Source organism: Neomonachus schauinslandi, chromosome 7 (genome assembly GCF_002201575.2).
Source record: "Neomonachus schauinslandi chromosome 7, ASM220157v2, whole genome shotgun sequence".
NCBI lineage: Eukaryota > Metazoa > Chordata > Mammalia > Carnivora > Phocidae > Neomonachus > Neomonachus schauinslandi.
Genome location: NC_058409.1, coordinates 122,141,192 through 122,154,259, shown reverse-complemented (window position 1 = coordinate 122,154,259; position 13,068 = coordinate 122,141,192). Strand labels below are relative to the sequence as shown.

The following is a 13,068-nucleotide window of genomic DNA, read 5'->3' as shown; positions in this document are numbered from 1 at the left end:
TTTCAATAGTTGAAAAATTAAAACTTTGTATTTAGCAATATATTGTGCATAATGGAAAAAATTACAAGATCTTCCCCGATCTTATTATATTACTCATGTGCAAATGCTTTCATATATTTTTATTATAAATAATCATAGCATCTATAGTTTAAGATAACTAAATCAAACATAACAATTTCTTTGAAATTAAACTATGCTAAATTTCTATTTTAATGATAAATGATAATTTGAAATGAGGTTAATTATCTAAAAACTCTTAAGTATTTTGTAATCCTTTAAATTTAGCCTTTAAGATATTTTAATGTTAATGTTCAGAAGAAAGACTGATTGCTCATATTAATAAAAGGATGAGCCACAGATTTCTTAAGAGAAATCTTCAAGATGCCTGAGTTCTGTGATGTCATTATCGTTCTTAAGTACACTTAGGTTACCATTTTAATGACTTTCACAAACATGTTTCATTGAAAAATATAAAAATTTTCAACTAGATTATACTATTTCGATTTCTAGATTCTTGTCCTAAAGGTTTAAGGGCATAAGGTGATAAAGCATCCCATTTATGAGGTAATAATTATTTGGTGTGCCATATGGTAAGATGTAAAGATTATTTTGTGTGGCAGAACATTACAAAATAAAATTAAGGAAACATAAATTTAATATTCTGAGTGCTTTCTTCTTAAGTATTGAGGCAGAAAGTTTCATATACGTTCTTACCAGGGTAGTTTTAACTGGGGAAAATAGTTAAATGATAAGATATTTTATTAATATTATCAGGTAGTTATTTTACAAATGGAGCATATGTGACGGTAGACTTGACTTCCGAGTAACTAAGAACCAGAATGACTTACTTCTACAAAAAAATTACTAGTAAATATTTGAGTTAAACTTTAGTAAAATATTTTACTAGACTTTAAGCTGGAATGGACTGCTGCTTCTTACTTTGAAAACAAAATGATGGAACTTTGGTGAATAAAAGCAACATTACCATTAAAAGTTTTTGTTTGTTTTTCAAACTTGGTTTTCTAACAATAAGAGGTTATTTTTTAATGGTCATTTTGACTTTTAACCTTGTTTTCCTTAAATGATATTTGTCACATTAATGAATATCATAAAGGAATCTAGAGGTTCTCCTATAAAAATGATTTAAATGACTTTTAAAACAAAGCCAGGCAGTTCAGAAGTAAATATTAAAGCAGACGAAACCTTAAGGTGCTATAATACAACTATTCCCAAGAACTAACTAGAGATTCAGTTTGTAGAAAATGACCTAGCAGCCTCTCGAGTCAAGTGGAATCATGCACAGAAATACATAACTTAAAAATTCCTTGACATTTTATTGTGGTGGTAGATTTGTGTTTGTGTGTATTTTTGTCTTTACACTTCAGAATACCATAAATTATTTCTTACTGAGGCCAGTATATAGATCCCTATAACCCCAAAGCATTTTTCTTAAGTGGAAGTTGCTTTTAAGACAGGATTTATCTAAAAAGTCCTTCTATGCATCTCATTTTTATACTTATAATATTAATGTTTCCTTATTTTAAATATACTTCTAATGTGTGTTAGCTTTTAAATTCCATTTGTGTTGTTGACACCTTGAAGAATTTGAATCCTGGATCAAAGGTTAATGACAAACTATTAAACTCTCTTTTTTTCCCTTATTCTCCTCATTTACTTTTTTCAGTGGCATGATTTCTGTTTTCTTTTGGGTTTTATTCTTTTCCATACTTGTCTTACATGTTGTAAAAGCTTATGTTTCCTGTTTATTATGTTAGCAGTATGGGCACTTAGTAATTTTTGGTTCATGGTTAAATGATCTTAAATGAGAACGTGTGATTTATAACTGATTGCCTTATTCTTATGTAAAGAATCTGGTTTATCCTTTACATATACAAACATAAATATATGTTTGTATTTAATGTATTATAAGTTCTATTTATTTTATACTCTTGGGCTTATTTATATAATCAACAAATACACTGTTAAATTCTTGTTACTATAGTCACTAATATTTATTGAGGTACAGCAACCATGAATATTTCCTTAAACCTTGGTTTAAAAGTATTATGTGATTCATGCCTGCTATTTTATACATGCATATTGACATTTGCATTCACCACATTTAAAAAAAACATTGTGACTTAAATATCAAAGTCCATATGGCTTTTAATAAGATAAGAATATATGTCTATTACTGATACTGAATATTTATCTTTAAATTTCAGATAAGCCTTTGAAAAAAAGAAAACAAGATTCTTACCCACAGGAGGCTGGGGGTGCTACAGGAGGTAATAGACCAGCTTCTCAGGAGACGGGTTCTACGGGAAATGGGTCAAGGCCAGCATTAATGGTTAGCATTGATCTTCATCAGGCAGGAAGAGTGGACTCTCAGGCTTCTATAACTCAGGATTCAGACTCCATAAAAAAGCCTGAAGAAATCAAACAATGTAATGATGCACCTATTTCTGTTCTCCAGGAAGATATTATTGGAAATCTTAAAGCTATACCAGAAAACCATCCTGAGACTCCTAAAAAAAAGTCTGATTCTGAGCTTTCAAAGAGTGAAATCAAACAAAATGAAAGATTGGCAGAATCTAAACCAAATGAAAACAGATTGGTGGAGACAAAATCAAGTGAAAGTAAGTTAGAAACTAAAATTGACACACAAACAGAAGAACCTAAACAGAATGAGAGCAGAACAACTGAATCCAAACAAAATGAGAGCACCACATCTGAACCTAAACAGAATGAAAATAGACTGTCTGACATAAAACCAAATGACAACAAACAAAATAACGGCAGATCAGAAACAACAAAGGCAAGACCCGAAACCCCAAAGCAAAAGGGTGAAAGCCGACCTGAAACTCCAAAACAAAAGAGTGATGGGCGCCCTGAAACCCCAAAACAGAAGGGTGATGGCCGACCTGAAACTCCAAAGCAGAAAGGTGAGGGCCGACCTGAAACTCCAAAGCAAAAAAATGAAGGTCGGCCTGAAACACCAAAACATAGGCATGAAAATAGGAGAGATTCTGGAAAGCCATCAACAGAGAAAAAACCTGAAGTGTCTAAACATAAACAGGATATTAAATCTGATTCACCTCGGTTAAAATCAGAACGAGCTGAAGCCTTAAAGCAGAGACCTGATGGGCGATCTATTTCTGAGTCATTAAGACGTGACCATGATAGTAAACAAAAATCAGATGACAGGAATGAATCAGAGCGACATCGGGGGGATCAGTCGAGGGTTCGAAGACCAGAAACGTTGAGATCCTCTAATAGAAATGAACATGGCATTAAATCTGATGGTTCAAAACCTGATAAACTAGAAAGAAAACATAGACATGAATCAGGGGACTCAAGGGAAAGACCATCTTCTGGGGAGCAAAAATCAAGGCCTGACAGTCCTCGTGTTAAACAAGGAGATTCTAATAAATCAAGATCTGATAAGCCTGGTTTTAAATCACCAAATAGTAAAGATGACAAAAGGACAGAGGGTAATAAGACTAAAGTAGACAGTAATAAAGCGCACCCTGACAATAAGGCAGAATTTCCAAGTTATTTGTTGGGGGGCAGGTCTGGTGCATTGAAAAATTTTGTCATTCCAAAAATCAAGAGGGATAAAGATGGTAATATTACTCAGGAGACAAAGAAAATGGAAATGAAAGGAGAGCAGAAAGACAAAGTAGAAAAAATGGGATTAGTTGAAGATCTAAATAAAGGAGCTAAGCCTGTAGTTGTCCTGCAAAAACTGTCTTTGGATGATGTTCAGAAACTTATTAAAGATAGAGAAGATAAATCAAGAAGTTCCCTTAAACCTATCAAGAATAAGCCATCAAAGTCAAATAAAGGTAAGAATACTTACACTGATGTCATTTGTATTCTAATCAGTTTTTGTTTAAGTTTTAGGGTTACTAAGGATTTTTAAAAATGGAAACTTACAAAAATTGAAACACTGCTATAGGAAAATATAACATTTATATAAAACAATAATGAATTGTTTTCAGTAATATAAATAAAAAGTTGTCCGTGAAAATTCTTTGTCTTCCATCCCTACTTGAACTACTCACTGTGGTCATAATTTTTACTTTGGTACACAGTGATACGTTCTTTTGCTGTTTAGCTATTTCAGGTATTTTTGAAAGTTGCTTGTTAATCAAGTGAATTATTAGAATGAATATATGTAACAACTTTCTAAAAAGTTATTTAGACTAAAGAGGTGTTCCATTCTACAAGGAGGTAGTAAATTGAATTTTAATTTCTAATATCTCAATAAAGCTATATGATATACAAAAATCAATGTTACAAGCTCTTAAGAATATTGTCTTACACTATTTTCTTACATACGTATCTCTGAGTTAATTATTGATGCATAGTTTAAATTTATATAATTTAGAAAGTTATAGAAAGGTTACTTCCCTTTTTGTGGGAGAGGTGGTCAGTTATAGATATTTTATTTAAAAAATACATAGTTTTGCCCCTTTTGTCTTAGGAATGGTATTCACCTCTTAAATCAGATTAAATCATTAGATGGTGAGGTTTGGGAGTGGTTTTTTTGTTTTGTTTATTGTATGGTTGCTGAGTTAAATTCTATGGTTACCTGAGTAGTAGTATTTCCAGGAAAAAGTCTTAAGTGTTGAAAATACAATGGGCAGTCTGTGCAGCAAATACAGTTTTGTGTTTCTTTGTATACTACTTTTAAAGTATCTATCTGCATGTATATACACACACATACATATATAATTTGATGATGGTATGTGGCAAGACCTATGAAGCCCATGCAATATAAATACATGAAGACACTGATTTTAAGGCAGTAGAGGTAAAAGTTTGATTTTTAAGTTCTCATTCTGTGAAAGAGATTCATTAAAAACTTAGATTTATATTTAAAATATATTTATATTTAAAAAATATTTATATTTTAAATATTTATATTTAAAAATTTATATTTACTTATAAATATATGAAATTCTTGAATTGTGCTATTCCATAGGATAGTCACTAGCCTCTTTAGCTATATTTAAATGGAAATTAGTCTAAATAAAATTAAGAATTCATATCCTCAATAGCCACATGAGGCAAGTGGTTTCCTTAATAACACAGCTAGAGAACATTTGCATCATCACAGAAAGTTGTATTGCATAGTACCTGCAGTGTATTAGGAAATCCAGAAGGTGTAATGGTTATTATTATTTTTGTAAAATGTTGTATCTTGTCTACCAAAAGAACTCAATGAAAACAGTGTCACCACGAAGAGCTGTATTCAAAGAAGTGACTTGTCATAATCAGTCCTTTTTTATTATTACTTGGTCTTTTATCAAATGTTTACTTTTTCACTGTTTTTTGGTTTTATTTTTCAAAAATGAAAAAAGATTGTCTTTATCACTAATATTTGTACTTCTTTAGTGAAGTTTTCAGATTTTATATTATTGCAATCAGACTTAACAAAAAATTAAGACTTCAGCTTTAACTAATAAATAGTTTTTATTATTTAACTTGAATGCATCTCTTTAGAATTACTTGTTTATATAAAAGAAGTTGTTAGAATGTAGTGGCCAGAGCTAGAATTTTCTTTTAGATAAAGATTGTTTTTAAAAATGTCACTGAAACTTTGGGAGTGGCTTTTTACAGTATAAACTAAAGAGTATAGGTATACAATTTTAGAAGAGTCAGATGGAAAGATGGAAAGTGGTACCCTCTTGTCCCTTGATCTGGACCATCTTTTTCTCCCCTTCCATCTGTCAGCTTATGCTAGCCTTGCTTTCTAAGCTCTGTCCTAACAAAGAATCTTTACACTGAGCATCAAGAAATGAATATAGCTCCTAATACAGTACTCCTAATAGTAACTGCTGTACTCTTTCCCATGGTTTTCTCATTGCCTGTGAATGTAAACTTTTTAATACTAATCCATGTTTCTCCTAAATGTACTTTTAACACCAATATATATACTTGATATGTTCATGTTAGTAAGTAGGCTATCTGGGTGTATCTGCCTGTTAGAGTAGGGGGTGTGTGGTGTGTGCGTGCGTGTGTGTGTGTGTGTACATGTGCAGGTACGTATATATACACACATGTATTACAAGATCTGCAATTATAATTAAGTGGACCTTTTCATAAAAAAAATACTATTTTAATGCTTAAATTCACTTCAGGACCCCATGTAGGTATCATTTAGGTTTATTTATACCTTAGAATTCATATCTGTTCTTTTTTAATGTACTAATTTTGGTTTTGTTTTAGATCTCTGCTACTAAGTTAGCAATAGCAGAGTTACATAATAGTGAATTTTTTAAATTACAAGCATGGGAAGCACAGTTGTGGATTATTGGCCCTTTGTATAATACACATTACTTGGGATTTTCTTTTGGAGAGTCACAGAATCACATATTCTGACATGTTGGTGGTGTTTTTCTGAGTAAAGGAATTAGATTGACTATTATTGAGATAATTCAGTGGTTGATTTCTCAGGCCAAAATTCTTGGTAGGTTTTCCTTTCTTGGAAGAGCCATGAAATTCCATCTTTTTAAATATTTTACCTGATGTCCATATTTAAAATAATCATTCTTTAGGGTCGTTTAAAATTCCTTGAGTATGCTTTAAGCTGATGAATTTAGAATGGTAGGGATATAGATTTATGACTCTTAATATATATTACTTACTTTTGTCATTTGTGTGAACATATTAAATGTAAAAGTGACATAGTTAAATTTTATTTGATTTCTGTGGGGACATGTGTATGTATCTAGCATAATACCTAGTACATAATTAGAGCATATTAAATAGCTGTTGAATGACTGTATTGACACCATGTTTCAGAAGAGGCTTTGTGTGCAGATTAAAATTGTGTATTCATCTTTTATGTTCCCACCAATAGACCCTAGCTCAAGAGCTACACAATTTTCAACTTTCTGTTCCCTAAACTTTGTAATAACTCTTTTCACCCTGTCAACTACGTACTTTTTGTTAAGGTCCCAAGGAGATTTACTCTTACTTATGTCTGTTTAATTACCCTTTCCCTTTATTTTGCTGTTACAGATTGGCTCAGTATCACTTCTGTTCTCATCCTGCTTCTGTCATCTTTTGTCTTCTTACCATCCTTGTTTTTTCCTTCTCAAGCAGGGGATGGATATGGAGAACCAACATAATCTTTGTAAAACCTTTTAAATTTTTAAAATTTCATCTATTATAGGGGTTCCTGGGTGGCTCAGTCATTGCGCGTCTGCCTTCGGCTCAGGTCATGATCCCAGAGTCCTGGGATCGAGCCCCACATCAGGCTCCCTGCTCGGGGGAAGCCTGCTTCTCCCTCTCCCCCTCCCTCTCTCCCTGTGTCTCTCTCTGTCAAATAAATAAAAATCTTTAAAAATAAATAAAAATAAATAAAATTTCTTCTATTATAAATACTTCAGTCAGTATATTAAATGCCAAAAATAATATATTTATTGAATTCTTTTTATTCAGAATATTATCCTAATATACCTTAATGTACAATATGTCTCCAATTAAAATAATAAAAAGTTTGTGAGGTCTTTAAGACTGGCATGTTATGTGTTGTTAACAGCTAAGTAATTACAAACATTAACTATTTGATTTGGGTTATTTACAATTCCAGAGTGTCTCACAATATTTTACCTTTATATCCAAGGAAATAATATTTTTGTTTTTCCTTCACCTACTTTCTCCCAACTAGTTTATTGTTTTACATCACTTGCATTCAGTACTTCTAAGAAATATCCCATACCATCCATATTTGAGATCATGGCCTTTAAACAGTTACTGAAAATGGTTTTCACTGGGTATGTGTACTAATGTCCCAGCTCAAATAGTCAATAGTGTTTAAATTGTAGTGTTCATTTGATTAGATAGTAGTTGCAGTCACATTTGGGGCAGTTATTTCCCCTCAGTTATTACTATACCAGTTACACTACTCAGTGTTGATCACGAAAGTACATTAACTGGTTGCCTTTTATTTTATGTGGCACTGAACAATCTAGTTGGATTGTGTTTAGGATTCTAGGCTTCTGTAAGTTTGAGAGAGAAAGTACTGTTTCTGAGTGAATTTTTGACATAGTTGATGATTTCTAAGTTGAGGAATTCTTAGTAAAGTGGATATGATTGTAATATTCAAAATCTTTAATAGTGCTGCAGTGGAAATTTATTGTGGTTCATTTGAACAGTTTTATAAAATGCTTTTCAAAAAACTCAAATTTTCAGTTTCTGCAAAGACCTTACTATCACTGGTATCTTTAGGAAACATTTGGAGAATATTTATTACAGAAGTTGGCATAATATATACCTAACCATTGTTGGGTGTAATTTTTACAGCAGTATTTTGAAAACTTGTTCATGATTTCTGTTCGTAGAAAAATTTTGGTTCACATTTTGCTTAATAGATAATTGATACTGATTTAAAGAGATTAAGTAAAATTTTTTTAATAAGTAAATGTATTAAAATTTACTAATGGTGTTTTTGCTCCCTCTCGTTCCATTTCTCAAGCCAGTCCAAGGACATAGCTTCTATAAGGTTTTCCTGTATGTTAAAAATAGGCATATGGTTGAGGGGTAAATAAGGTAAATAAATAATGTGGAAGAACCTCCTATTTATGAAGAAACAGTCATTACTCTAACATACTGAATTCCTTCTTACTCTAAAAACGTCACTGAAGTCCTCCCTTGTAAGAGCCTGATACCTATGCTAAGATAATGGATATCTACTTGATAGATCATAGTATAATATTAAATCGTTATAATCGTCATAAATTGTTAACATAATATTGTAGTAATCTAATATTATTATATAGTTTCATGTACAGTTGACCTTCTGACAGCATGGAGGGTAGGGGCGCTGGCCCCACACACTTGAAAATCCACATATAACTTTTGACTCTGCAAAAACTTAACTACCAGTGACCTGCTATTGACCAGAAGCCTTACTGATAACATAAACAATTGATTAACACATATTTTGTATTTGTATGTATTATATATTTTACTCTTACAATAAAGTAAGCTAGAGAAAAGAAAACATTACTAAAATCATAAGGAAGAGAAAATACATTTATAGTGCTGTACTGTATTTATTGGAAAAAATCTGTGTGTAAGTGGACCTGTGTAGGTCATACCCATGTTATTCAAGGTCAACTGTATGTATAATATAAGACATAGTATAATTGAGTATAGTATGTCAAGTAGGTATTCATTATCTTAACAGCTGTTATCATCCTCTTATAGAGGAGGGCTTCAGTAACTTTTTTTTTTTTTAGAATAAGAGAATTCACTATATTAGAATAATATAGTAACAGTATATAACACACTATATGATATAATACAATATAATGTGGAATTTTAAATCTGGATCCCCTCCTCTACCCACAAAAAAATTAGCCTTCTCTGGCTTCTGATGTTGAAAATTGAAAATTCTCCATTAAGTTCATTATAAATGATAGTACTAAGAGCACTGGTATCAGAATCTTGAATAAATTGTAGCCTTTCAAAGCCTTGGTTCATTCACTTTTAAAATGGAGAAACCAGTTTTCTTCCTACCTTATTCAGTTTTGAGGACCAAAATCAATCTTACAGAAAGAGCCAAAACCTGTCCAGTTTTTCTATATGAAGAAATGTGATCATGCCATTTTTAATTGAGTTTATCTAATGAAGAGAGTAATTTTTTAAAATAAATCATTTTATGTATATATATTTTATAGTCAGAGTATATTTGGAGACATTGCTACCACCATTTCTTTATTTTTTTTTTTTTAAGATTTTATTTATTTGTCAGAGAGAGAGAACACAAACGGGGAGCTGCAGGCAGAGGGAGAAGCAAACTCCCTGCCGAGCAAGGAGCCCAGTGTGGGGGACTCGATCCCAGGACCCTGGGATCATGACCTGAGCCAAAGGCAGACGCTTAACCGACTAAGCCACCCAGGCATCCCCATTTCTTTATTTTTTGAAATATATTTAACATATAACATTTTATTAAAGTGTATAAAAATGATTTGATATATGTATATATTGTGAAATGATTATTACAGTAAGGTTAGTGAGCTTTCATTACCTCACATAGTTCTGTTTTTTTCCTTGTGATGAAAACTTTTAAGATTTACTATCTTAGCAACTTTCAAATATACAATATAGTATTGTTAACTATAGTCACCTTGGTGTACATTACATCCCCGTAAATTATTTATCTTGTAACTGGAAGTTTTTACCTTTTGACCACCTGTACCCGTTTCACCCACCAGTCACCTCCCACCCCTGTCTCTGGCAACCACCAGTCTGTTCTCTGTTTCTGTGAGTTGTTTTTTTAGATTCCACATATAAGTGAGATCATAACAGTATTTGTCTTTCACTGTCTAACTGACCTCTCTTAGCATAATGCCCTCAGGGTACATACTTGTAGTTGCAAATGATATGATCTCCTCCTTTTTATGGGTAAATAATATTCCATTGTGTGTGCACGCATATACACCATTCTTTATTCATTTGTCAATAAACTAAACAACTTAGGTTGTTTCCATGTCTTGGCTATTGTAAATAATGCTTCAGTGATCATGGGTCGGGGCAGGCTATGGTGATCTCTTTGAGACAGTGATTTCATTTCCTTTGGATATATACCCAGAAGTGGGTATTGCTGGAACATATGGTAGTTCTGTTTTCAATTTTTTGAGGAACCTCCCTACTGTTTTTCGTAGTGGCTGCACCAACTTATATTCCCGCCAACAGTGCACAAGGTTACATTTTCTCCACATTCTCACCAGCACTTGTTACCTATTATCTTTTTGCCATTCTAACAGGTGTAGCTCCTTATGGTTTTGATTTGCATTATCTTGATGATTAGTGATGTTGAGCATCTTTTCATATACTTGTTGACCATCTATATGTCTTCTTTGAAAAATGTCTATTCGGATCTCTACTCATTTTTTAATCAGATTGTTTTGTTTTGTTTTGCTGTTGAGTTGTAAGTTCTTCATAGATTTTAGATATTAACCTCTGATCAGATATATGATTTGCACATATTTTCTCCTATTCAGTAGGTTGCCTTTTCATTTTGTTGGTGGCTTCCTTTGCTGTGTAGAAGCTTTTTAGTGTGATGTAGTACCGCTTGTTTATTTTTGCTTTTGTCGCCTTTGCTTTGGTATCAAATCCAAAAAAAACCGTTGCAAAGACCAGTGTCCAGGAGCTTACCATCTATGTTTTCTTCTAGGAGTTTTGTGGTTTCAAGTCATATGTTCAAATCTTTAATTCATTTTGAGTTGGGTTTTGTGTATAATGTAAGGTAGTGGTCCAGTTTCATTCTTTTGCATGTAGCTGTCCAGTTTTTCTAGCACCATTTATTAAAATGACTATCCTTTCGGGCGCCTCGGTGGCTCAGTTGGTTAAGCGACTGCCTTGGGCTCAGGACATGATCCTGGAGTCCCTGGATCGATGCCCACATTGGGCTCCCTGCTCAGCGAGGAGCCTGCTTCTCCCTCTAACCCTCCCCCCTCTCGTGTACTCTCTCTCTCTCTCATTCTCACTCTCTCAAATAAATAAATAAATCTTTAAAATAAATAAATAAAATGACTATCCTTTCTTCATTGAATATTCTTGGCTACTTTTTTGTAAGTTAATTGACCATATATGCATGAATTTATTTCTGAGTTCTCTGTTCCATTGATATATGTGTCTGTTTTGATGCCAATATTATACTGTTTTGATTACTATAGCTTTACAACATAGTTTAAGATCAGGAAGCATGGTGCCCCAGGGTTTGTTCTTCTTTCTTAAGATTGCTTTGCCTATTTATTTCATGGTTCTGTACAAACTTTAGGGTTGTTCTTTTTTCTATAAAAAAAATATTGAAATTTTGATAGGGATTGCATTGAATGTGTAGATGGCTTTGGGTAGTATGGACATTTTTATAGCATTAATTCTTCTAATCCACGAGCGTAGAAATTTGTTAGCATTTATTTGTCTCCAGTTCCTTTCATCAGTGTTTTCTAGTTTTCGGTGTACGGATCTTTCACCTCCATGGGGAATTTATTCCTTGATATTTTATTTTTTTGGATGCAATTATAAATGGACTGTTTTCTTAATTTCTCTTTCTGATAGTTTGTTAGTGTATCAAAATGCAGCTGATTTTTGTATATTGATTTTGTATCCTGCAACCTTATTTGTTTATTAGTTCTAACAGGTTTTTTGGTGGAGTCTTTGGGGTTTTCTCTATATAATATCATGTAATCTGCCAATAGAGACAATTTCCTTTCTGGTTTGGATGCTGTTTATTTATTTATTTATTTATTTATTTATTTATTTTCTTGCCTAATTGCTCTGCTCTGGCTAAGACTTCCAGTACTAGGTTGAATAAAAGTGGCGAGATTGGGCATCTTTATCTTGTTCCTCATCTTGGAAAGCTTTTCACCATTGAGTATGATAATAGCTGTGGGCTTGTCATATATGGCCTTTAGTATGTTAAGGTACATTTCCTCTGTACATAGTTTGTTGAGTTTTATGGGTTGTTTTTTTTTTTTTTATCATGAATGAATGTTGAAACAGTCCATTTATAATTGCATCCAAAAAAATAAAATATCAAGGAATAAATTCCCCATGGAGGTGAAAGATCCGTACACCGAAAACTAGAAAACACTGATGAAAGGAACTGAAGAGACAAATAAATGCTAACAAATTTCTACGCTCGTGGATTAGAAGAATTAATGCTATAAAAATGTCTGCAAGTGGATGCATGCAGTTCAAACCTGTGTTGTTTAGGGATCAACTATAATTGCTAAAATACACATGTCAGAGTTCTTCCCCTAAGGTCATTGTTTTGTGTCCTCAAAAGTAGTCCTTCAAAAGTAGTTTTGAAGTAGTAGGGAGTAGGCCCTCCCTAGCCAAAGATGAGTTCAACTACTAGTCTTTCCTTAAAAAAAAATCTTTTTTTAAAAATTTTTTTAGAATCCTGAATAAGCATTATTAGACCTTCAGCCAGTACCTGGGGTCTCTTTGCCTCTTATCAAAATTAAGGCAACTAAACCCAAGGTAGTCACTGTCCTATCAACTTATAATGAGTAAAATCAATTTAATTTTAAACGTTTT

General features: G+C 32.6%; 1 protein-coding gene across 1 annotated transcript in view; it reads left to right on the top strand.

Annotated features, from left to right (window-relative positions):
• NIPBL (NIPBL cohesin loading factor) overlaps window positions 1–13,068 on the top strand; it is a 202,673-nt gene that overhangs the window by 117,950 nt on the left and 71,655 nt on the right. Inside the window, exon 10 of the mRNA XM_021700498.2 lies at window positions 2,226–3,848. Within this exon, the coding sequence (XP_021556173.1) occupies window positions 2,226–3,848 (1,623 nt within the window). The remainder of the gene's footprint in view (window positions 1–2,225; window positions 3,849–13,068) is intronic.